General features: G+C 39.6%; 1 protein-coding gene across 1 annotated transcript; it reads left to right on the top strand.

Moving 5' to 3' along the window:
• tcf25 (transcription factor 25 (basic helix-loop-helix)) lies at positions 1 to 25,760 on the top strand. The gene is made up of 18 exons (XM_061766100.1): positions 1 to 358; positions 1,238 to 1,354; positions 1,436 to 1,501; positions 1,613 to 1,737; positions 2,451 to 2,516; positions 2,593 to 2,675; positions 4,288 to 4,418; positions 4,980 to 5,079; positions 6,700 to 6,793; positions 6,950 to 7,042; positions 8,692 to 8,797; positions 8,894 to 9,053; positions 10,518 to 10,605; positions 10,699 to 10,857; positions 17,294 to 17,384; positions 19,473 to 19,552; positions 19,649 to 19,724; positions 25,452 to 25,760. Exons 1-18 carry the CDS (start codon positions 152 to 154, stop codon positions 25,620 to 25,622), a joined length of 2,013 nt encoding a protein of 670 aa, XP_061622084.1. The 5' UTR covers positions 1 to 151; the 3' UTR covers positions 25,623 to 25,760.
• The last annotated feature ends 2,006 nt before the right edge of the window (positions 25,761 to 27,766 follow it).

The following is a 27,766-nucleotide window of genomic DNA, read 5'->3' as shown; positions in this document are numbered from 1 at the left end:
GCCAAATAACGAAATCACGAAGCAGAAACTCCAAAACTATGGCTGTGCGCGCCACATATTTTGTCTGTGTGCTCACGTAAACCTATTTTAGTCGCCAATATATATATATATATATATATGTTGGCATTAGTGCATACGTGAGCCGTGTAAAATGTCTAGCAGAGCTTTGCGGAGGCTGAAAGGCAAACAGCGGGGTCAGGAGGCGGTTGTCGTGGAGGAGCTAACTTTGCCACATAACCCCGATGAGCTGGCTGAACCCGAGGAAGAGCAGTTGGACACGGCCAGTGTCAGCCCACCGTCACATCGAAAGTCAAAGAAAAACAAGGATCGTAAAGACATCTGTGCCATTTTAGAAATGGTATGGCTATATTAGAGCTCGTCTACACGTTGCTCGGACTGCACGTACGCCAGGACATCTAACATGTTAGCAGTGTGCTAGCTAGTGGTATTAGCCACACATTTAATTTGGAAAAACAAAACGCTTGAAATCAACAGTTATTATTAAGGATCCACAATGAGACCGCTAACCACTTGGTACACTAGCACGTTACCTATCAAGCTCAAAGAATACGAGGTGTGGCGGAAAAATTTCAGGACTGATTGACCTAAACTACGAGTTTTCCCCTTCAATGTGGACCAAACGTCAGCAAAGAGGTCCTGCTGCGTTTGCTTCGTTCAGTGCGCGAGAAGAGGCGAGAGTTGTGGCAGGGTAAGTCGTGACTGCGTCACCATGACAACACAACTGCTCATAATGCCTTGAGCGTCGGTCACTTCCTGGCTGGAGCAAAGTCCCTACTCAATCGATCTGTCTTCGTGTTATAGTTCTTCCCCTCTTTCTTAAGCTCAAGGAAGTAATCATGGGGATCTGTTTTGAAGCCACAGACAACATGAAGACTCCTACAGTGCATTAAGGTGTGATAGAGCAGGCTGGGAATGTGTGTTAAACTCCAGGAGGATTACTTCCAAGGGGAGAACTTTTAGTTTCTAGTTTTGGTCTTAAATATATCATTTGTGCCACCAGTCCTGGAACATTTCTGACACACCTCATAAACTAATGGCAAGACTGCTAACTACTAGTTATTTAGCCTCAGTGCAGCTCTGCGATTCTTAATATGGAATATTGTAGTTATTTTCACAGTTAAACACAAACTTAAATGTAATTGTATATTTGGCCGTTTGGCAAAGCAATAAAATAACTACTGGTTTAAACGAGTGTTTCACTTCAATTATTTACCAGATAAGTGATGCAGAAAAAGTCTCTGCCGATGAAGACCTAGAGAAACTCGATATAAACAAAACAAGTGACACAGGAAACATTGACAGCAAAGCAAACAGCATTCAAAGGCCAAATGAGGTAATTGGCAAGATGGGTGGGTGGGGTCTAATTGTTTTTTTTAAAAATCTAATTATTCTCATGTTTGTTGTTTATTTACAGCCTTTGTCTAGTGTTAACAAAAAGAAGAAGAAAAAGAAGACAAAAGTTAAATCTGAAAATGTACAGGTAAACATGAACTTTTTAAAATGTCTCTCCTTTAAACCAAATATGAATTGGATTTTCTTAAAACAGAAACCCCCCCTAAAGTATTTTATGTTCATTTCTGTCTGCTATCAGGAAGCACGAGCACTAGATGACAACATTGATTTATTGCTAGAAAACATGGAGCAGTCCAATGGTTTGACTTTGCAAAATGACTGTGGAGGCTGTGACAGAAGACTTGTTCTACATGTGGAGCATAGGTGAGCAAACCAGCATCTTTTTTATAAAGATCGACCATGTTCATCGGCTCAGATCCCAGTTAGACATTATTCATCTCCTTTACAAAGAGGATAATACTGTGTTTAGAGGGGTATTCATTTAACCATGTGTATGCTTACTATGATGATAGTACTTAGTATTATAGTATATTTTGAGTATCTTGTTCATCTCCATGAGAGGGACATGACACATTTTAGATTTATATTTAGATTTCAGTGTTGTACCTGAACAAGTCCAATGAACAAAAGTTCATAAACCCGTTCATATTTTGGGCAAACGTGAACTAAGATTTGTTCATTTCTGCCTGATGAAGGTATTTTGAGAAGGCCTCCTTTCTGGTGTCTGTGAACGGTTTTCAAACGAACGTTTATTTTCATTCAAGAGTACCAGGTTTTGTTAGGGACTTCCAGGGGGGGGGGGAATCTGAATTAACTATATACGAACCTCCATATGTCAGGAGAGAAACGCTGTATTTGGGAACCGATTCAGTGCACCAGCCATTCATGTTTAAATGCGCGAGGTGCTTTCAGGGACACTCCGTAAATGGGAAGAATGTATTCTTTGATACATAATTGTAAATAGTGATTACTAGGAACATTATTATTGGTATCAGACTGCTTCTTACTTCTTAAAAAACAAACGAGAAAAGACAGGCTATTCTCCACTAATTGTTCCTCCGTGAATGCATGTCCAGGAATCTGAACCCAGAGACGGAGCTGAAGAAATATTTTGGGAGTCGAGCAGTTTTGGGGGATCAAAGGTATGCATGGATTGGTGGGAATTTGGGGAGCTGTGTGGCATCATCTGTCGTCATCCCTGTCATCATCTTTTTCCAGACCGCGACAACGCAATAGACAGTTTCATCGGAACACGTGGATGACCAGCCCCAAGGAAAGTTGGCCTCGATTCAGCCGCCCAGGTTGTGCTAGCTTTATCTTATTAATCTGTGTAAATAAAGTTTCTCCTTACTATTACAAAGACTGCACTAGATTTATGTCACAAAAAGTTGCAAAAGTATTATTTTGACTGTAACTAATTTAAAATGAAAATATGACAAACAAGCTTCAAACTTTCTAATCAGTACTTAGATACGTTGAACTTATTCATTGTATTTAAATGTTCTATGCTTTAGCCAAACAATTTTGCTCAGTAGAATGTACCTTTTTGTAGTATATGTACTGTAGGGCTTATATCAATAGTATTACCGTAGGTTCCTGTGTATGAATGCGCATCCATGTATAATACGCACCCCCAAAATTAACCTCAAAATTCTGGAAAACCCTTCTACCTATGACATAGGGGGTAAAAATGCATTGTAATAATGCATTATACATAGGTCCGATGTATAATGCATTTTTGCAATGCATGCTTTTGCTTCTACCCATATGATCAAAACATGAAGTATTATCTCTATTTTGTTAATTTTTACAAATAACTCTGAAATTAAGCACACATTTTAACATATAATACTTGCTGTTTTAATTTACTTGGTCTTATTTTGAAATTCACAGCCCTACTTTTATTTAGTAAATAAGAAAACACACAGTTGTGCTCATATATTTGATTACCCAGGACGAATTTGTAAGATGAGTACAATTCTTTAAAGAAAACATGAAGGGCCAGGCGAAACGTTTAATTTTATTTTAATGGTATTCGAACTGTCAAGCATTTCAGAAAAGCATTATCATTAAACAAAACATAACCATAAATGTTGTTCCCAAAAAAATTAAATAAATAAATAAATATTTCACAAATTCTGCCAGGGTATGTAAACTTGGGCGGACGACTGGTTAGAGCTTCTGCCTCACAGTACTGAGGTCCGGGGTTCAATCCCCGGCTCGCCAGTGTGAAGTTTGCATGTTCTCCCCGTGCCTGCGTGGGTTTTCTCCGGGCACTCCGGTTTCCTCCCACATCCCAAAAAAAACAAAAAAAAACATGCATGGTAGGTTAATTGAAGACTCTAAATTGCCCGTAGGTGTGAATGTGAGTGCGAATGATGGTTTGTTTATATGTGCCCTGCGATTGGCTGGCAACCAGTTCAGGGTGTACCCCACCTCCTGCCCGATGATAGCTGGGGTTGGCTCCAGCACTCCTGCAACCCTAGTGAGGAGATGTGGCTCAGAAAATGGATGGATGGATGGTATGTAAACTTATGAGCACAACTGTACATATATCCAGTCATACCTACCCCTGTCATATTGGAAGGAAAGTGTGGGCTACACCTTTTTCATAACCTCTAGGTGGCATTGGCATATTATAATGAACGTGTACACCTTTCTCATAACCTCTAGGTGGCGGTGGCATATTGGAATGAAAGTGTACAGCTTTTTCATAACTTCTAGATGGCGGCTTACATTTATAAAATGTGAGAGGTTTTTTTTCCTGTTTTCCCCTATACCTATGTATAATGCGCACTACTGACTTGACAATTTTTTGGGGGGGGAAATGCACATTATAGAAATTACTGTACATCTATATTAACTTGACTGCAGTTTATACATCTGTATTAATCTGATATGACATCTTTTCAGGAATCTCAATGACCTTACTTGAGTCAAAAGATGGCATTCAGTACTTCACTTTTGAGCATAGTCGCGACTATCAACAAGTACAGTTCAAGTTCCTGGATGCTGTCGAGTCCATGGACCCAAACACCATTGTGGTAATAGTGCATTACTATGCTGTGCTCTTCAGTGAATAATGCAATAACACACAAAATTACCGGTGTTGTGTGAAATTTGCAAATAATAATAATTTTTTCATGGTGGAATCATTCTTCAAATTGTTCAATTAGAGATGATTCTGCTGAGTATCAAAATCTAGATCGGTTTTTGGATGTAAACCCCTTTTTTATTCCTTTAACGGAATGATTTGGTTTTAAATTGTATTCCATTCACTGTTTTAAGGTATAATAATTCAAGTGAAAAGGCCTTTAATTGATAACCCCTGACATTAAGTATCCCCCAAAAATCTCATAACATTCAAGTGAGCATTATTAGCTTTGCCTTAAACCAATTTTAAAACTTGGAAAATTATATTACTCTAAGATCTGCATGTTAGTGTGGGGATAATTGTACATTATAAATAAATCATATGTTGTGGACAAAATTCTTGACACATGATGCTACAACTGTAATGCATATTGATAGAGTGGTGATTAAAAATACACTCATACAGTAACATTTGTACAGTGTATATATCATTTGTTGATGTCTCTTCTTAGGCTCTGCTGCAGCTGAACCCCTACCACATTGACTCTTTGCTACAACTCTCTGACGTCTGCCGTATACAAGATGATCAGGAGATGGCCAGGGACCTTATTGGTGAGGATGTTTAACTTAAATGAAGAACGATGTCCTTCACCCTTGCATTTCAACTTACTTTAGTCCCAAATGTGCCTCTCCCTTTTCCGTAGATGTCGGCGCTCTCCGCTCATTAGCTTAATTTCAAGCAAAAAATATGAAGTAATTCAACCCTAAAATAATCACTTGCTTTGGTCTAATTTAATCAGTGGAATAGCCTCTCTGTCATGCCATAGCTTCCCTGTATCACTTACTTAGGTACGTAGTCTTTATGTTATTAGACCACAATTATTTTAACACAACTACATGTGAACCTAGTGGAAACAATTTGGTTTACTACTTATCCTTACAAGCTGAGACAACTAAAATAGGAGACTTGTGGCTTGTAACTACCTACTACTATCAGGAAGCCATTTTTAAAATCAAATCTGCTGAAAAATAAACATCCTGTTAACTTTGAGGGTGAAAATATGGTGCTAATTCTGATAATTATCTTATGTGCTGTGTTTTAATGGACTAGGTTTTTTTTCCTCCTTTGACAAAAAATAAACAGACAAAATAATGTTTTGTCAAGTCTCTTCCCTGGCTGTAGAGTTAAAAAAAAATTACTTTTTCAATACAAAATGCCAACGCGCACAAAAAATATGTACATGAAACATGCCGCTGCAAAGCATTGTTGGAGATTGTGGTCAGATATCGTTAAAGTATTAAAGTAGGAGGAGCAGGAAGTGGAGGAGTAGCAGCAGCATTAGCTTTTTTTAATGTAAAAAAAAAAACTTACACGCGCGCACACAGCGTCATTACAAAGTGAATACGCTGCAGTGTCCCAAATGTGAATCCTTGAAGGATTCATTCAGTGTTGATCTTTGAAGGATTCATACAAGCAGCGGCATGATCTTAACATTATCTAGTCTACACACATCATACCGTGCATTCTAACTTGCAATGGTAGGGTATATTAAAATGTAATAATTAATAATTAATTCATGTAATAATTTTTAAAAACAAAAAATGTTTCCTTGCGTATGAGGCGGCACTGCTCGTCGAGCTGTAGTCTGCATGTGGGTGTTTTCTGTTTAGGTGTTGGATCATGGTAGAAATGCTGCTGTGGTATGCCAGGTCCACTTTGCAGTGATTGCAGAGGACTTTATTTTTGCCCTTTTTTAATTTAAAATGATGATCCCTCACTGTCGACATCCTGTCGTTTTGGGTAGTCTTCTGAGCATCCATTATTTCAACACTGCGTGTCTGCAAGAAATGTCCCTGTGGAAAACACGGACAGCGGCGAAAACATGCTTCCGACAGAGCTTCAAGACAGAAATTTTGTGTCGAGCTAATTTTGTAGTCGGCTTATCAGATTTTTTTTTTTTTTTTTTTTACATATAATTTTTTTTATTTTATTTTTTTGTAATTCTTATATTTTATATATTTGATGGTTATTAGTTATTTTGCCCAGTCCTAAGTGCATATTTAAATAAAGAAAAGCTGACCTGGCTCTGGTGAGCATCCCTACTAATAATGCACATAACCAATGTATTTTTTTTATAACAAAATGATATTATTAAACCAGATGATACATGAACATAATACAAAAATGTGTGCACAAATTATTTATTTTAATTATTTTTGTTGTTGTTCCAGAGAGGGCCTTGTACAGTTTTGAGTGTGCGTTTCACCCCGTATGGAGTCTGACGTCTGGGACTTGCAGACTGGATTATCTCAGACCAGAAAACAGGTTAGATGGACGTTTGCTGTCGCTCAGTGTAAATGACTTGTACACTTTCGGTGTCTGAACAGAAACTTTAATTTTAAATCATAAAATAATGAATAATTGGTGACGTATTACGATTTAAAAACAAAGACGTTCAGTGACATAATAATCTGCTTTCAGGGCTTTTTATTTGGCTCTTTTCAAGCACATGATGTTCCTTGAGAAGAGAGGATGCCCCCGGACAGCTTTGGAGTACTGCAAATTGATCCTGAGGTAGGAGTAGAAGAGTACAAGTTTTCAAATAAAATAAAAAAAAAAGGTTCATAAGATGTCAAACATTTTAAAGGAGCACTGTTTGTTTATTTCCTTTTAGATAAACAAGAATCACTTTTACTTACTCAAATAATAGAATTTGTTGATCGCATGATAAGGGTTTGTAAGTTTAATTCTGTGTAGTGAGTTGTCACACAATCCCATCAAAAAGTTTGATAAGACCAAAGATAATAGGCTGTGTTAGTTGCCAAATAACTGCAATTATATTCATTCCTTAATTTGCACAAGGGTGAATTCATGAAAATTTATAATTGTTTTCATTCAATTTGGTATAGCAGAAGAGAAACAGTATATGGACTACCGCATATTCGTGGTTCTGCCTTTGCAAAGTCACTTATTTGTGGATTTTTTGTGGGGGGATTCTATCCTTGGTTATTCGTGAAAAGACTTGCCTTTTAGCAATTTTCTGCAACATGGCAGAAATGTCAGTTATTTTCATGGTTAATTACTGTCTACAGTATTTAAGATATTTATTCTACCGTTTCTTTAATGAGACAATGAATGGTTACTGTCTGTCATAACCACACCAAAATAACCCATCAAACTAGTTGTCCACTCAACCAAACTACTGCAGCAGAAGGCGCACTCTCGCTCATCCAATCAAAACGTTTACAGCATCTGTGTTAGATTTGTGATTTACAGTCAGCAGGAGTACTGTACATGGCACTGCCCGTGTCTGCTTTGGCTCATGATACCTTTGCCAAACTAGGACTAAACACAACATAAAAACCAGTGGAATCTGTAACAACAGCTCAGCGGAACATTGCTAAACCCTAGGTCTTAAGCGTTCATCTTTTTTTTTTTCAATAGGATTTTTACATTTATTGTTTTTCAGGCAAATAATTTTTTTCGGTGGAGAAATTGTCTTACCTTCCTGTCAGTTTTGGCTGTCATTCCACCCTTGTCAGAGCTGTCACTGCTTCCTGGTGTGACATTTCTAAAAACAGCTGATCGGTTCTGGAAATCTTAAATAAATTCCCCAACCTGACCTGTTCTTTCTCTTCGCAGAAAAAATACATTTGTCTAAACAATGGAAATTAAATTTAAATTTTTTTTCTTAATAAATGAAATCACCATTTAAAAACATAATTTTACCTGGGTTATATGTCTGATATTTATATTTGTTTGATGATCTTAAACATTACAGTAGGGAAACAATGCAAAAATATAAGAATTTGAAGGGGGCAATACTTTATCAGAGCACCGTATGTACTGTACATTGTGTATGTGCGTGCTTAGCTGTAAACCTTACTGTTGTCTAAAGACGTTTGTAAGCCTTTGAAATCTCGTTGAAGTGTTTTGGGATCATAGCTTGTGTTATATCTGTGTCTGTATATCACTTTTAGAAGCGTGTCAATTATTTGCGGAAATTCAATATTCGCAGTCCACATCGAATAGCGGGGGTCCACTGTAAGTTGACACACATTGGATATGTAGAATATTTTAACTTCACAATTCAACTTTATCAACTGAATATAGTCTTCGAAATAGCTGGACATTTTGAGGACTTTGCTGTCAACTGGCTTAGCGGATGCATTTAAAGATGTCGGATTTCTGACCCAAGTGTCCCCCTACCCCTTTGTACATAGTTTGGACCCAGACTCTGACCCGCTGTGCATGCTGCTGCTCATTGATTTCCTGATGCTACGTTCCAGACAGTACGACCCTCTCCTTCAGCTTTATGAGGACTGGGAGGTAAATTGTGCTTCACGTTCCGCATATTAGCTGTATATTTCATTTTACATGGTCAAGTGCTCAGTGCTAGTCATAAATTGTTTGTCTGAATCTCAGGAGCACAGAAATCTGTCCCAGCTGCCAAACTTTGCATTCTCCACCGCACTCTGCCATTTCCATCTCAGTCAGCAGGAAGAAATCAAGCCTGAAGAAAGTGATCAAGCAAAACACAAAGCTGACCAAATGCTACAGGATGCGCTCATCATGTTTCCTGCAGGTCAGAAATCTACCACTGTCAGACCTCTTCATACTGAGACAAGCATTCACAATAATGCAAGCGTGTAGGGAAAAAAATATTTTCTAAAAAATCTCTTTTTTAACCTTCCCAATGGCAGTGCCATCTCAGTTCAAATTCAAAAAACAACATGCATCAAATCTAGAATGGCAGAACAGTAATTTGTGAAATACTTATAGAAGGCCATTTCCACTAGTCAAAAAATAATAAACAATACGGTGGACCTCCTCATATTTGCAGTTCGGCATCCACGAATTCACCTATTCGCGATTTTTATTTTATTTTATTCTTATTATTTTGGGGGTGAACCAACCCCTGTTTTTTGTACAAACCGTTTATTGGTGGTATTTCCCGCTTAGTCACGTTTCTTTTTTTGGGGGAAAGGGTGATTTAAATTTTTCTTTTTAATTTATTTATTTTTTAATTATTTTTTCTCATGGAAATTATAATGGTCATCAGTTATTCACAAATATTTGCTATTCCCGGATAGTAGGTGAGCGCTGTATATACTGTATATTTTTTTTACTCGCGGTGATGGGACGTCACACATTATGTACCACATTTTGTCAGGCACAAGTACACAATACCCTCTTCATAAATCTCACTTTTAGATTTACATGGAGCACATCATCTACACGGTCCAAAATTTGTTATTGTGGTTGACCTACACCCTAATAAAATAAAGGTTCTACATAGTACAGTGTCCAAATGCAGTTCTTTGGCTTGTGCGCATAAGGGAACGACTTTTGAGTACTATTTATCACCTGTTCGTCGTGATTCTTTATAGAATCATTATTAAATTGTGCTGTTGTATACCGCCAAATCAGAATTGATACTTCGGTATTATATAACATCTAAACAACTCCATGCCACTATACAGAAGCATGGGTGTAAAAAATGATAAGTTAGTCATAATTATAAAACACTACTAAGTCATAATAAAGAGATATCATAATCATTTTTGGGTTACTTGGTCACTTTTGATTAATTGGGGGCTTGGAGGCAAAAGAATGGGAAACAGCCCACTTCAGTCCCTGCTGGTCAGTTCACTTTGTCTGGGTTAGCTTGTTGAAATGTATTTCATTTAAATGTACTGTATGTACCGGTATGTGTTTGTTTAATACAAAATAATTTATGCAATGTTTGTTGACTGGTTAACAATAAAGTCAAACAAAAGATTGGGTTGTATGTAGCCGTTTTTGCACTCCACTGGAATGTATAGGGTGTTTTATAAAGGTGTTATGTAATTGTACATGACAAAATGTGGTTAAAAGTGAATTGCCCCATTTCTGCCAGTTTCCTTTTTTTCTACTGGCAGAAACAGGGTTCCATAAATACTTAATTTTTATCCCAGGAAAACAAACAATGAAGTCATTGCATCGCAACGAATGACGAAATCAGCCCTGGGGGAATGTCAGTGTCATGAATCTGAATGTTTTTCTGCAGTCTTGATGCCTTTACTGGATCTATGCACTGTGCAGCCAGATGCCACCGTCACCTCACATGCCTTCTTTGGTCCGAGCAGTCAGATTGGGTAATGTAAACTTCTTTGTCTATCTATCTCATTTTTGCCAACCCTTAATCTCATCCATCAACCCTTTGTGACATCAACATTTGGTCTCTCTAGACAGCTGCCAGCCTTGGCTGAACTGACTGCTCTGTACGTGGGGAGGATGCACAGCCTTTGGAGGGAAGCAGCAGTTATGCTTTGGTTGGAAGAGAGTGTGAGGGAGGTGCTGTGTCGAATTGATGCAAATGACCCACTGGTGGAGGACTGCCAGAACAAGTGAGATCAAAGCTGGGCTGCTCATCTGACAGAAGTTTTCGTTCAATACAAGCTAAAGTATCCATCTATCCATGTGATTCTTTCCCAAAATTCCACGTTGAATGTTCCAATTTCTCCCATTTCATGATTACATAGAAGCACAGACACAAAAAAGTAATAATAATAAAACATTTATTTATAGAGCGCTTGGCGGCACGGTAGGTTAGCACATCTGCCTCACAGTTCTGAGGACCCGGTTCAGAAGAGAGTAACCAACTTTGAATCGCATAATAGCAGGCAAATTAATGTGTCTGGAGAGAAAATACTACACAGCGATACAGGACACCGTAAGCTCAAAAGTATGTTATTATTAACAAATATACATAATATGAGATAATTAGTTCCACAATGAGGAAACTTACATCATTTCAGTGGCGTTGGTGGATACACGAAATACAAAAACAGTATCCAAGAGAAGACATTTGTCCATTGCACAAATAGTAACCTAATCTATTGGCCGTGCATAAACTATCCAATCCATTCTATCAGCAGTGTTATTTGTTTTTTTGAAAAATAGAGGGATGAGTTTTAATTTTGACTTGAGATCTGATTAACATGAGTTGGTAGACTTGGTTTCTTTACTATGGCTGAAAACAAAATCAGTAAAGGCTCATTAATTCATATACATATCTTTGACTATCAGTCAAATTTTATTTATATAAAACTTTTTATACATAAGGAATTGCAACCCAAAGTACTTCACTGAGATAAAAACAGACAGTTAAAATAGCAAGATGAACCTCCCCCATCCCCACAGATAAATGCAGACACACCTATACAAACACAAATACACTACCTAAACACAACACATATATTGACAAACAATATAGAGATAGCACAGAGACATGACAAGGCGCACTGAGGAACCAGACAACCAGTGGGAGCCATCCACACCAAGAGGTGCCACAGCTCGCAACTCCAGAGGATGCCACCACAGAACACACCACGACCGGCATAGACTCGGTAGGACACCTAACGTTGTGCGAAAACCCCTAGCCCTCATGGCCCCTGGAGGCTGCAGGATGACATCTCGCGGGCAGACCAAACAAACCTCCCGGCGTAGAGGCGCCCATGAGGAGACACTGAAGTAGAACTTGGAAAGAGTGAAAAATAATAGAACAGGGCAAAAAAAAAAAAAAAAAAAACTAAAGTGCCATAAGAGATACTATAAAGGACAATTTGAGATAAAATAAAATGCGATAAAAATGAATAAATGAGTAAAATAAGTAATGAATAAATAGGTAAATGACTAAATGGGTAAAATACAAATGAGTAAATCAGTTAAAACTAAACCAAACATGTGAGTCTTGAGCCTTCTTTTGAAAACATCAACAGTCGCTCTCTGTATTCCTGATGCCCTCTGGCAGACTGTTCCAGAGGCGCAGGCCATAATGGCTCAATACAGCCTCTGTGGGTTTTTGTTCTAGTTTTTGGAATGATTAAAGGGCCACTGCCAGAGGACCTCCGTAGCCGTGAGGGTTGATAAGATAAAAACATATCAGATAGATATGATGGCCCAAGAGCATTAAGACTAATAAAAGAACCTTAAAACTAATAAAAGAACCTTAAAATAAATCCTGAAACAAACGGGGAGCCAATGCAGTGATCATCTAACCGGTGTAATGTGCTCCCGCCCTCTGGTCTTCGTCAGCAAATGAGCAGATGGAGTAGTCTTTTTTGGAAGACCAGAGAACAGGGCATTGCCGTAGTCTAAACGACAGGAGATAAAAGCATGCATCAGCACCTCCGTCTCAGCCTGACAGAGAAACAGGCGGACTCTGGCTATATTCTTACGATGGTAAAAACTTATCATAGTTACATTCTTGATATGTAGAATACAAGTAAGCTCAGAGTCAAAAATAACACCCAGTTTTTAACACATTGTGAGTGTTTAAAATCGTGTAGTTTTGGTAACAGTTTCTCTCTCCTGCCTTCAGGACCGATAACTGAAACCTCTACTTTGTCCTTGTTAAGTTGTAGGAAATTTACTGCCATCCATGACTTAATATTGAAAATACATTAAAGAACAGTATCAAGTGGCCCTGTGTCATCAGGAGACACAGCAATGTACAACTGTGTGTCATCTGCATAACTGTGGTAGCTGAAGACGTCCCCACGAGGAAGCATGTATAAATTAAAAAGCGATAAAATCTCTGCAGGATGCAACTGTGTCCACCATTACAAGGTTGATGCAATGAATACATTAAAATAAATATTGAAGTCTTAATGTATTAACGATGATCGAGTAAGTTGTTGTGCAATTGCACAGTATGTAGAATTCCTTTTATCCTATTAAATCCGAATCAGAATCATCTTTATTTGCCAAGTACGTCCAAAAAACACAAGGAATTTGTCTCCGGTAGTTGGAGCCGCTCAAGGACGACAACAGACAGTCAATTGACAGAACACTTTTGAGACATAAAGACATTGAGAAAAACAGTCACTGAACAATAAAGGGTTGCTAGTTATCTGGTAATGCCGGTACAATGAATATTTATTTATTTATTTTGACAATTGTGCAAAAAGATACAGAGTCCTCTAGCACTTAGAGCAGTTCGAATGACAAATCTCGCAATAGTCCGGTGCAGTAACCATTGTGCAAAGGGCGCCGAGACTTCAAGGAGTGTATGCAGTTTAGAGTGACGAGTAGTGTAGTAGTAGTGTAGGGATGAGAATCAGCATCTCCAAATCTGAGACCATGGTCCTCAGTCGGAAAAGGGTGGCGTGCCCTCTCCAGGTCGGGGGTGAGATCCTGGCCCAAGTGGAGGAGTTCAAGTATCTTGGGGTCTTGTTCACGAGTGAGGGAAGAACGGAACGGGAGATCGACAGGCGGATCGGTGGAGCGTCCGCAGTGATGCGGACTTTGTATCGATCCGTTGTGGTAAAGAAGGAACTAAGCCGAAACGCGAAGCTCTCGATTTACCGGTCGATCTACGTTCCTACCCTCACCTATGGTCACGAGCTGTGGGTCGTGACCGAAAGAACGAGATCCCGGATACAAATGGCCGAAATGAGTTTCCTCCGCAGGGTGTCCGGGCTCTCCCTTAGAGATAGGGTGAGAAGCTCGGTCATCCGGGAGGATCTCAGAGTAGAGCCGTTGCTCCTTCACATCGAGAGGAGCCAGATGAGGTGGCTGGGGCATCTGATTCGGATGCCTCCCGGACGCCTCCCAGGTGAGGTTTTCCAGGCACGTCCCACCAGGAGGAGACCCCGGGGACAACCTAGGACACACTGGCGAGACTACATCCTTCGGCTGGCCTGGGAACGCCTCGGGATCCCCCCGGAAGAGATGGATGAAGTGGCTGGGGGCAGGGAAGTCTGGGCGTCCCTGCTAAAGCTACTGCCCCCGCGACCCGACCTCGGATAAGCGGTAGAAGATGGATGGATGGAGTAGTGCGATAATCTGGGACAATGTTGATTGTGCAAATGTTGCAGATACTCGTCAGTCAGTGTGCAAATGGGGCAGATACTACTCTGGCATGAGTGGCCAGTATTGGTCAACAACAGATATGCAAATAGTGCAGCGTGGCGAGACTACTACAGTTAGTGCACGAGTAGTATATAATTGGCTGGACAGAAATGTGACAACAAACTCAGACAAAAGAAAATGGCAGCATGTTACAATGGAATTGTAAGTTACCTGTTTAAGAGGGTTTAAGAAGTTGATTGCAAGAGGGAAGAAGTTGTTGGAATGTCTGCTAGTTCTAGTTTGCATTGATCGGTAGCGGCTACCTGGGGGAAGGAGCCGGAAGAGCCGGTGACCGGGATGTGGAGGGTCAGAGAGGATTTTGCATGCTCTTGTCTTAGTTCTGTCAGCGTGCAAGTCCTCAAGGGTGGGTAGGGGGGTACCGACAATCCTTTCAGCAGTTTTGATTGTCCGTTGCAGTCGGAGTTTGTCCTTTTTTGTAGCAGCAGCAAACCAGACTGTGATGGAAGAACACAGGACTGATTCGATGACCGCTGTGTAGAACTGCCTCAGCAGCTCCCGTGGCAGGCCGTACTTTCTCAGAAGCTGCAGGAAGTACATCCTCTGCTGGGCCTTTTTGAGGACGTTGTTGATGTTGATCACCCACTTCAGATCCTGAGCAGCGGAGAGAGGACACAACCTCGGGGTGCCCCAGTGCTGATGCTGCGTGTGGATGAGGTGGTCTCTCCCAGCCTCACCTGCTGTGTCCTGCCCATCAGGAAGCTGTAAATCCACTGGCAGATGGCAGGCGAGACGCTGAGCTGGAGAAGCTTGGAGGAAAGGAGTTCAGGAATAATGGTGTTGAACACTGAGCTGAAGTCCACGAACAGGATCCTCGCGTAGGTCCCTCCACTGTCGAGGTGATCTAGGATGAAGTGCAGTCCCATGTTGACTGCATCATCCGCAGACCTGTTCACTCGGTAGGCAAACTGCAGGGGGTCCAGCAGGGTACCTGTGATACTCTTGAGGTGGTCCAGCACGAGACATTCAAATGACTTCATGACCACAGATGTCAGGGCGACAGGCCTTTAGTCATTCAGACCTAAGATTGTAGTTTTCTTGGGGACTGGGATGATGGTGGAGTGTTTGAAACAGGATGGTACTTCGCACAGTTCCAGAGATCTATTGATCTGTGTGAAGACTGGAGCGAGCTGGTCCGCGCAGACTTTGAGGCAGGATGGGGACACATGGTCTGGGCCTGCCGCTTTGTTAATCTTTTGTTGTTTGAAGATGTGTCTCACATCCTGTTCGTGGATGGTCAACGCAGAAGTCAGAGGTGTGGTTGTGGTCGCGGGTGCGGCCGGGTGGGTGTGGGGTGTGAAAGTGTCCTTTTGAAATCTGCAGTAGAAGGTATTCAAGTCGTTGGCTAGTGTGGTATTGTTCTCAGCTTGGGGGGGATCGTCGCTTGTAATTGGTCAGTGATTGTAATTCATGCCAGACTAATTTAGAGTCGTTAGCGCTAAACTGCTTTTCCAACTTTGCTGCATAGTTCCTCTTTGCAATGTTAATTTCTTTAGTCAGCTGGTTTCTAGTGCATTTATACAGGGCCCTATCCCCGCTTTGATATGCGTACTCCTTAGCTTGGTGAAGTTGCTTAAGTTTGGCAGTGAACCACGGCTTGTTGTTATTGAATGTGGGAAATGACTTTGTTGGTACACACATATCTTCACAAAAACTGATATAGAAGAAGAAGAAGAAGAAGATGGAACTCTTTGCTTCATTGGTCCACTTTTTCACTGTTTTCACTGTAGGCTTCACGCATTTAAGTTGCCTGTATGTCGGTATTAAGTGAATTAAGCAGTGATCAGACGAGCCCTGGGCTGCGCGAGGTTTGGCACGGTATGCGTTATTTAGCGTAGTATAGCAGTGGTCTAAAATGTTATTTTCCCTTGTAGGACAGTCAATGTGCTGCTTGTATTTAGGGAGTTTGTTGTTGAGTTTAGCTTTGTTAAAGTCCCTGAGAATAATGAGGGGTGAGTCCGAGTGTTTTTTTGTTCAATTTTGTTTACTTGTTTGGCGAGCATTAGCAGTGCGGCGTTCGTGTGCGCTTGAGGCAGAATGTATACACCAGCCAGAATGAATGATGGAACGCTCGAGGCGAGTAGAATGGCTTACAGTTCAAAAACAGCGACTCCAAAAGCTCTGTGACGTCCGTACACCATTTTTCGTTGATATAGAAGCATATCCCGCCGCCTTTTGTTTTCCCCGATGATTCCATGTCGCGGTCTGCCCTGTGAAGATGGAAGCCGGGAAGCATGACGGCGCCATCAGGTACACAGCCTCACAAAGCCAAGTCTCCATAAAACACCTGGCGGCGGAACGTCCGAAGTCTTTACTGGTCTTTATCAGAAGATAAAGCTCATCCATTTTGTTGGGTAGGGAGTGTAGATTTGCGAAGTGGATGGACAGAAACGCCAGCCTTTATCCTCTCTTGCGGAGTTTCACCTGGATGCCGGCTCGCTTCCCTCTGTGGTGTCGCCTCCGCCTCCATGCGCCAAAGGCCGCGGTCGCTTCGCCGGTCAAAAAAACTGAGCGGATTTGCGAGAGTTGGTGAAAGAAAGTCCGCAGTAGCCTCCTTGATGCTTAGCAAGTCTTCCCTTGTGTAAGTGAGTCGTGTAATGTCTCCAAAGACGAACGAAAAACACAAAAACAAAAACAGTATTAGAGAAGCGCGTAACCGAGGCAACCACACGGGTAGGCGCCATCTTGCATCTTGATAAATACATATATCATATATCAAATCATAAATAATATACTTCAAAAATTTTCCAGCGGTAATGCTCTCGACAAAATTTGAAAAATATGAAAATTAGGACAAATTGTCTGGAAATGAATTACTATCGGTTTGTATCTCAAGTATAAACAATAGTTTCAAGACAGTCAGTTTATTGTAATGGGCTGTGACATTTTTCTGTCATCTCTTTGTTGTAGGAGAAAGCAGAGATACCAGAATGCTCCACGGAACATCCATCGCCACGTTCTGCTGTCTGAAGTCAAAGAAGCTACGTCCAGTCTGCCTCTGGTAAGATACACAGCCTTTCATTCAAAACCGCTACAAAGTCTTCTCTACTGTCTACTGTAAAACCACAAGTGTTGGACATTAGCAGATTCGTACTGATACTTTCTCTCCGTTAAAACATTGAAGCCTCTTTAACATCCTTGGCGTTCAACTATTATGATTCGAAGAAGACATTTGGGGGAAAAAACATGGGGAAAAAAACAAAAAAAGGAATTACAGTAAAGTATGTCAATTCTGGGGCAATAGTGGCACATTCATCACCAACCATGGCATCTTGTGTCACAGTTTCTTAATTAGAAAAGCTGCATTAGGTACGATTCTTATTGTCCCACTTGACATTTTACATTACAAAGTTTGCTGTATAGAGGAGCAACAAATACAAAGAAATGAATACATTCATCAGTTACATAAGCATTAAATACAATTGAGCTGTATCAAAATCGTACATTGGCAAAGAGGGATGCTGAGTTTGTTGTATATGTGACTGTTACAGTGATTGACAACAATAGAAGTATTCATTGAACAATAATAGGGCTGAAACGATAAATAGAATAAATGGAATCATTTGATTACAAAAAAGTCAAAGCAAAATCTCTACCTTGAAACTTCGCAGGGATCATTTTTCCACATGGACTAACGTTACTTGGAGACTCACACACCACTGTGTGCAGAAATTAGTTGGTGCGTTGGTGGCGATCCAGGAGGAAAGCATGTGCAAAAGACAGAGAATTCCAGAAGTTTGGAATCGTTATCCTTATTTTTGATTTATTTATTTTAAACGCAAAAGAAAATAATGGTGCATGTGTCAACTGCAAAGCAAAACTAAGTATCGTACCGCAGCAGCACGTCTACGATACCCAACACAAGGTATCGATGTTAGCTAATTTAATACAGCCTACCCCACCACTAGTTACAACGCATTGTAATGCCCCCACAAGTGGTCAAGGATCGAAACAGCTGCCACTCTATTGAACAAACCGTAACAGAATAACCACATAATAAGCACATTCATACACAAGCTGCAATGGCCACAACTGATGCCCTCAACACGCAGACAGGATAACCTGAGCCAACAACACTCTCATTCACTGGCACAAGCACCACTCACCAGCCCAGGCCCGCCTTTTAAAGCCACACACATTCAAAATCACAGTAACTGCAGTGTAGAACGTGAGGATGGCAATCTGAGGCGGACAAAAATAATACTGTACAACATGGTGTCAAAGGTACGGCCCGCAGGCCAGAACCGGCCCATTAGGGGGTCCAATCCGGCCCGTATGTTATTTTTCAATAAAAGTAACTTCTGTTGCTAATTCTGTCCACAACACTTAAATGGCATTTCAGGTTTTAGGTTCAGTTTCAGGAGCACACTAATATAAAATGGGGTGCCATGTTCACACTGTTTCACTTCTTTGAAAATAAATATCTCCAGTAGAAATGTTTTAAGACACTGAATATTACAAAATTTCAGTCAAAAGCTTCACTTCAAAATAGGTTGGTTTATTGGAACCTTTTCTTTGTCTTTCCTCCATACACTGCCACAACTTAAATTTTGATGCATGCAATTACAAAGGATGCATACAGGTAACTGAACGGTGCATGCTCACTGATTCATAATATTGTTAAAAAAATATTTGGTTAAAAATTTCCGACTGCTCATATGATTTGCAACAAAATTTGTAACAAGGTCATAATGAATAAATGTGAATATTTTCCGAAAGTACTTGTAATTATTTGCACTAAAACAATGGGGAAAATTTTGAATAGCTGTTATTTATGGATTTTTAAGCCACAAATATTGTGGTCCGGCCGCTTGAGATCTAATTGGGGTGAATATGGCCCGCAAATTAAAATTAGTTTGACATCCCTGCTGTACATGCACCTCACGTACATGTTTTGCATTGGCGTTGTTGTTTAGTAATGCATAATAATTTTTCAATCAGCTGAATCAACGAATAAGCAATAATTAATAATAATTTATTCTGATGCGGCCATTAGAGTTCAACTGGCCTTTCTCTACTTTATGGTGAGCATTAGGCCTTTCACTGCAGGAGACAACTTTGACCATGCTTCTTTGCTCTACACTTTCAGGAGGTGACCACTCAGCCTGTGATGGGATTTGACCCTCTCCCACCAGTGGATTCTGTGATTTCATACACCAGGCCAGTGAGGTAATATAGCACATACATACAGTATCTTCCCTCGTTGGTTTAGTGACCAACGCTCGTCAGGCCTTCAGTTTGCTTTTTTTCTCTGTGTGCACATAGGCAGCATGTTGGAGCATCCAATGAGAGCACACTGTCGCTGTTTTTCCGTTCCTTGCTGCCAAACTTCAACCTTCAGGTAAATCCATCACAGAATTGGTTTTCAAATTCACGATGCCTTTGGTTAAACAATGAATCCATAGCCAGTGATCACAATTTTAAGTAAGTCTGCACATATAATGACATAAAACACACACGTTTGAAATCCTGCCTTTACCAAAATAATGCACAGTTTCTCCAGACATTAATTTGACAGCAATATGTTTATGATTGTATTTGTACTCTGGAGTGGTGTAGAATTGTTCTGCATCATATTGAAAGGTGATTCTTCTTTTGTTCTTTCTGATTGCTGTCATTATTGATGTATTTTTTTCTGTATTTATTCCACCTTATGTTCCACTTAATTTAGTATAATACCATTTTGAAACAGTTGTTGGCCACAGTAAGAAGAAGGCTAACATCAGCAATAAATCTGCTCTTTTGTTCCAAAATGGAAACCATGGATTTTAACAACGCAACGGACACAGTAAGCTAATGTTAGCTTGCCCTAGCCTCAGATCTTAACCGAATGCTTCTGAGAACTATGTCAAATCTGACACAAATCTGCTCAACAAATGAACGCCAGCAGTGGTCTTCATCACCCATATTGTGCCTTGTAGTATCTCGTAGAACCTAATTTTGACTATAGAAATTTGTCAATACGCAAGTATGACCGGGACAAGGTAAGTAACTACTGGATTGTGGCAAAAAAGCTTAATTTCCAATGTTAATCACTGTATCACCAGTACTACCTGCTACTTCAATGAACGGATGGAAAAGGTACAGTACATTTTGTACACTTTACAACTTTGATCAAAGGGAATACAAAATAAACATGTAAATACAGTGAAGAGTACCATATGTACTTTGTCCAAACGACTTCATTTTCCCCTCAGTATATGATATAGAAATCCATTAGTATGATGATCACAATGATAAACTGATAAATCCATATCTCTCTGACAGTTTAAATTAAAACAAAGCGTTGTTATAATAAAATGGTGGATTGGTTAAATCTATTTAATTGTTTTAACCTAATGAAGTGAGTAAATGTTGCAAAAGCACTTAAGTCAATTTTTAAGAGCTTTCAATAAATCATGTTAGTGCTGTTTAAAAGAAAGCATATTCACAAAAAGCTTCAAATTATGCCTTTTTACTAGTCCGCTAAACCATTTTTGGATGCTCTGGTATATTTCATGGAAACATTTATTATTTAGTCAAGGTTTTAGTTGCATTTAATGTTTATTTTTTTCCATTGTTGTTGGAAATTCTTTCACTTGTAAAAACTTAAAGTAAGCTGTGCCAAAATAATGCACTAATGGAGTAACTTGGGTGCACAACTAGAATGGTCTAAATTGGGGATTTCTTTCCTACGCTCATGATGAGCCTCATGACAAGTGAATAAAAAAATGAAAGGAGGCATATGACAAATATTTTGTTTCCTACCAAAGGCCCAAACAAAAACAAACATTGGTGAAATGTAAAGTTGTTAGAGGTTTTGGTCTAGTGATGCTTTATTGCTTATAATTTTCTTTGAAAAACATTTATGAGTTTAATGATTGAGTCTCCTTTTGCAGAACTTTAGGGACCTTTTGACTACTTTTATGTAACTTGTACCCAAATGTATTGGAACTGTGAGGCTAATTTCTTTATTGTATCTTATTTTGTAAAAGCAGATACCCTTCGGGTTTGTTGCTTTAATCAGAATCAGAATCATCTTTATTTGCCAAGTATGTCCAAAAAGCACACAAGGAATTTGTCTCCGGTAGCTGGAGTCGCTCTAGTACGACAACAGACAGCCAATTGACAGAGAACACTTTTGAGACATAAAGACAATGACAAAAAACAGTCACTGAGCAATAAGGGGTTAATAGTTATCTGGTAATGAACCTAAATAAGTGTCTGTGTAAGTTTAAATTGAATTGAATTGTCAAAAAAACGTATTGTATCCCATATCTATTGGGACATGAATTAATGTAAAGCTATTCAAAATCTAAGAAATCTGTACAGTGTTGATGTTCTAACTGTGCATAGTGTTAAAGTGGTTTACAATAATATGAAATGCATTTTTTTTTAGAATAAAGCCTCATTTTTGGGTGGTACTTGGCGTAAAGGTTTGAGAACCACTGATTTCATGCATTAAATTGTCATGTTTCAAGAAGCTGTACCTACGACTCTATTATGGTTACTATGCACTGGGGAGTAGGAAAAAAAGACCCACGCAGTACTTTACAGTACTGTCATCTGTACTTTGTGTTATAAATAGGAAATCAAAATGGTTAACAAAATTATCATTCAAATTACATTATCATGATCATTGTCACGAGAGGGGTTGGAAAAGTCACTAAATATAGCGACAGTGCCATTAAGTTGGGAACACTGAGGACACAAGTCGTTGCGCTTGCTTGTTGGTACTGCCCACACACATGCACAGCAAAATAAAAGCGCCCCGGTTTTAATTTATTTTATTTTTAATTTTTTTTAAACTTCATAAAGACTGCACCTGTCAACAAGCAGCAGTTCGGTAGAGTGAAAAGAGGCTTCAAGCTGTTTAATGCGACTCCAAGTTTACTGTTAAACCAAACATAAAACTAAAAATTCCGTTTTGTATTTAAAACAATCCCATAACTTTCCTTTAATGAAGTCGGTTTAGCTTAATGCTAACAAACGGTACCAGAAAGGCCATAAACAGGCTAACAAATAGCATCGCTGACGTGGTGCAATAAACCTTTAAGCAACAGCTATTTGAACACAAATGGTGGCGCATTACATGTCAACAATATTCTGATTCTATAATCTGAGAAAAGTGACTAATATGACTTCATCTTACTGAGCTTAGTTGTGTGTCTGGTTAGCACAACCGCCTCACATTATGGGTTCAAATCAGGGCTCTGGCCTTCTTGTGTGGAGTCCGCATGTTCTCCCTGTTTCTGGGTACTCTGGTTTCTTCCCACATCCCAAAAACATGAATGGTAGGTTGATTGAAGACGCTAAATTGTCCGTAGGTTTCAGCGTGAGTGTGAATGGTTTTTCGTCTAGATGTGCCCTGCGATTAGCTGGCAACCATTTCAGTGTGTATCCCGCCTCTTGTCCAAAGTCAGCTGGGTTAGGCTCCAGCCCACCCATGGCCCTAGTGGGGATAAGCTGTAATGAGAATGGATTGGTATATTGTACTGCGCCCAAGTGGCCAAGGCACACACACCAGCGGGAGCCGCTCACTCTTAATGACTGATGATGCACACACCGTTTCTTTACATTATACAGACATGCTAACACCAAAGGCATGAAAAAGGTGACCCCAAAAAAAAAAACGTTGTCGGAGGGTCTGGGGGGAATCCCCCAGCCCCCCGCACATAATTTTTTGATTTTAACATAAATTAAGCAATCTGGAAGACTCTGAAGCGTACAAAAAGGCAAAATAAATTTTTTTATTCAAGCAGAAAAACATTTATTTACACCGCTCAAGTACATGCTGATGTATAAATTTAAGATTAAAATGAATTTTGTCTCATTTCTTTGATCTTTTGTTTTGGCCACCAACTTGAGCCAGGCCCATCTCCACCTGCACCTGATGTCTGCTTAAAGCTGTGCCACATGAATAGCATCCTCCTCTTTAAGCAATCTCATTCTGGAAAATAACTGACTATAATCAGTCTGTTTCACTTCATTTTTCACTCTTACCAACTTCAAAGGCTCATCCCAAATGCATCCTCCAGGAAAGGATTAAATAGAGTACTTTTCCATTTTTATTGGCCATTTCTGAATTTGAAGTGAGTTCATTCTGTGTTATGACATAATTCCTAACGTCGCTCCATCGCTTAATACATTTAACATCCGGAAACTAATTAGATAATTGTAGGCACGTTTCTGTATGTACTAGCGGATCAGCTCTTGCCGCCGATGTTACGTGTGCTTCGCGGTTCCGCTGGGACCACAACTAGGGCCACAACCCGCAGCACCTCAACGCGAAAATACAAAAGACCAGTGGAAAATATACGACACTGGCCGATCTGATGAGCAAAAATGTTGCTTCAACGTAAGATTAGCATTAGAGGATGTACGCTCCAGAGGTGGGTTGAGTAGCCAAACATTATACTCAAGTAAGAGTACTGTTACTTGACAATAATGTGACTCAAGTAAAAGTAAAAAATAGTCCTCCAAAAAATTACTTGAGTAAGAGTCAAAAGTACACAGTCAAACAAGTACTGAGTATATAGTAACTTCAGATTTTTGTTAACCACAGCATGAACATCAATAAAATTAAAATAAAATATGTATGTGCAAATTCTGATATGGCTGTGTGTCTGTGCGCGCTCGCGCATCCGTACAGAGCCAAAACTACAACAAAACATCTGCAATTTACTGCACGGTGTTTTCGCAAGTTATAAGTGAGTAAGTAAGTATCCACGTTTGGGCAGACAGTGCCGGACAAATACTACAATACATGAAAGCTGTTGTTTTTGTTCGTCTAAATGTAAACACGAGTAGTGCGCCGTTGCCCTCATAGTAACGACAACCTTTCCAAGATGTCGGTCACATAGCCATTACGATCAGCCGGGCAGGCTTATCTACTGTTAATACCTATGTCCGGGAAGCCCAATGGAACATGTTGTGTGAAGTCATGTGACTTTCTTGTGTTGTTTGATTGGACGTAGACTTTTAACTTAAATGTCACTAGCACTTAAATTGGATTGGAGCAAACAGCGCCCAATGCGGAAGTCGAAGTCTCGCGCACGAAATAGTAGCTAAATAAGCAATAATTGATAAATAAAAGTAGCGAGCGAAATTTAGATCATTGTAACTGAGTAAAAGTACCGTTACTTCTTAACAGCAGACGCGGCAGAAGAATTTTTTCTGGTCTTGTCAACTCCTGTGACTTATCCAAAGCAGGTCCTGAGTGCACATGTGGAACCTCAGGCCGATGTACTCGCATATTAGTCTGCCGCGGTGTAATATTCAGAAATTACATCAGTATGTGGATGTGTGGAATGGATCTAGCTGCCAGCGTTCAAGGAATACAAAACAGCCTATGACGACAGCGACAGAACCCCCCCCCAGGAAAAACTCATCGGATTTATACATTCACGGAAATAGCCTATTTTGAGTTCAAAACGGCAAATTTCGCTGAAGGTGACTGATTTGCATGTATGATTATATTTAATAATGTTTGTTTTTTAAAGTACAATATTATAGTGCTATTTTCTTGATTAAAAAAACACTACAAAATTTTTTTTCTGGGGGAGGGGGGCTGGAACAGATTAATGGCATTTCCATTCATTTCAATGAGAAAAGATGGTTTGAGATACAAGTGTTTTAAGTTACATGCGTGGTCTGGGAAGGAATTCAACTCATATCTCAATTCACCACGAGATTATTTTTGCTCAGTTTTTACGCATCAACTACTCTCTCACAAAATCAGATGTATCTGTATAATGTTAACAGAAAGGCTTGAGGCTTATCTAAACAGCCATGTAGAATGAATTCTGATTTATATCATCCACTTATGGAAAGGAAGGGATCACAGTTGGATAAAGTAAATGTCATTAAAACTGCAAGCTTTTTTTCTCTTCTCTATAAATGCAAATCTACATATACTGTTAGAAAAAAATCCACATGGATGACCCCGCCACACCCAATTACAGGCAGTAGTTGCATACATCATACACTCAGACCATACTTAAAACCCATTAAGGTACCTGACAATCAATGTCAGAAATGTCCCATTCTTGGTATTTATGTTTTGATGTCTGTCACTTTCCTTGTCAAGGGTGGCCTAAGGCAGGAGGAGGGCGACATAGAGGTGGCTCGAGCTGGACAGGAGCTTAACCAGGAGGTGAATCGCCTTATGGTGGCGATGAGGGAAATGCTGGCAAACATCAGGTTTCAAGAGCCGCCACGGGAGGACCACCCTTTTAGAGATGAGGAAGAGTGGGATTGAGTGGGACCTGTTTGAAACTTGGAAGCATAGCTGATCAACATGTCTGTAACTAAATTGCTGCCAAATGGGTTCCTTTAAAAAGCGGTTCCTCTCAATTTTTTGAGCTTGAACGTTAATTAAAAGTTTAATTAGCATCAACCTCACCCTATGTTTTGCTTTTAACAATTTTTTTTCTAACCGTTTATTCTATTGTATAATGACTTAATTCACATTTTGCATTGAATCCAGTCAGAGATGGATGACATTTCTTGACCTTCTTTTAAAATTGTGGCGTAACTCTTCACTGAAGATGTTATCCTGAGTATGATTACGTACTTTGGGCTTGATCCTCCCGTTCGCGTGTCATTTTTACGCATCGGGGCTTGTGCAATTTTCATCTACGCATATTCTCCTGTCCAGACTACTGACACACTCACCACCTATAAACTGGAAATGATTGTGCAAACACCAAAGAGGTGTAACCTTTTGAGGTCTGAGGATGGCCGTAAATCATGGAGCATAGAGTTTTCCTGACATTTGTGATTTAATAGTTTAATAGTATTTCATTGAAATACATGATAATTTTTTTAGCACACTTTAAATATGAAAATACCTTAAGTAGCAGATGTGCCGTCAGCCAGTGGGGACGTGTGCACTGCTCCGGCTAACGAGCTAACACTGAAGGTGAGCTTTTGTTTTTATGTATGAAATAAATCCAATCAAAATAATTTCATCAGAATACTGTTCTTATAACTGAATGTATGTTTAGAGGTCCATTGATTAACAATTGGATAGCTCAGCAGATGAGCTGTTTCACTTTATGATGTAGACATTTTGACTGCCGGCATAGAAGCAAATAAAAACAACAGATTAAAAATCTAACTCTCCATTGCAACATTACTATGACTGTAGTTTTTGTAGAAGCAAATAAAAACAACAGATTAAAAATCTAACTCTCCATTGCAACATTACTATGACTGTAGTTTTTGTAATAGTGAAAGCTCTACACTTTCACTTTTAAAAAGCTCCAAAGTCTTGTAATGCCAGCCCCCGGCACTATGTTTGATGGTTAAAAAAAAAAAAAGTCAGTCAATATTTTTAGCTAATAAATAAGCTCAAAGCGCGTCTTTGGTCAGCTCAATAAAATATTTTTGGTTCATAAATCTCTTCATATATTTGACAGCTTTCTAGAAATTACAACGTATGGTGACGTATGTTGTAACTGAATCTGATGTGACATTTGACCCCCATGAGGCGCTGAATTTACTTGTGCTTGACTGGAAAATGTGCGGAAAGGCAGATTTGACAGGGAACGCCCACATTTTAGGGTTATGCCACCCAGAATGTGTTATCTGGCAAGTTGTTGCGTAAATGACAGCCCTATGTGGACGGGAGAATCTTCTTTCTGACTTAGTTGCATGGGAGAATATGGCCCTTTCTGACCTTTATAGGCTATTCAGTCCTACTTTATTTTCATCACCATTAAACATGAATTATTTGTGCTTTAGCTACCCATCACACAACAGCAGACTTCCTTGACAATTTCCAGTCATATGCTGATATGTCTATTAAGGCACATTTGGCCATATGTCAAACAAACCGAATGGTGAAGTTGTTTAAGGCTATAGCTCCACAACTGAGTACTACATAATTCTTTGTCTTCGCACGCTTTTACCAATTCTCTTCAAACGTACAGTATAATGTGTTCAGAAACAAATGTCTGAAATTACGGGGATTTTGTTCAAGACAACGACATGCCTTTTAATCACATTTGCAACATTCAAAACAGTCACAGAAAGTCCCAACGACAAACTAGGTTTCAAAAACACTCCCTGACGTCCATCCAGTTTTCTTATTCCTGCAAACTATCAGGTATTTTTGCCATGGAGAATCAGAGTTGATCATCCCGAGAAGCCGAGTTCATGAGGGATCAAAGCACTTTTTATAAATTTCTTGGAACTTCTCACTGTACTGCCCTCCACAGAGGATCTCACAGCTGGGGTTTTGTTCCTTAGGATGACACTTTTGGTAAGCTGTATCCTTCTATATATAGGCACACAATCCAAACTTCATGTCATTTGTTTGTGCGCTACTGTTTGTTTTTCCAAGGTCAAGAAAGTAAGTGTGACTTCTAAGTTTTAAATCTGGTTACCAAAGTAGTTGAA

The sequence above is a fragment of the Phyllopteryx taeniolatus genome, chromosome 2, assembly GCF_024500385.1.
Source record: "Phyllopteryx taeniolatus isolate TA_2022b chromosome 2, UOR_Ptae_1.2, whole genome shotgun sequence".
Lineage (NCBI taxonomy): Eukaryota > Metazoa > Chordata > Actinopteri > Syngnathiformes > Syngnathidae > Phyllopteryx > Phyllopteryx taeniolatus.
The sequence above is the reverse complement of the archived record's forward strand: the minus strand, read 5'-3'. Positions and strand labels throughout refer to the sequence as shown.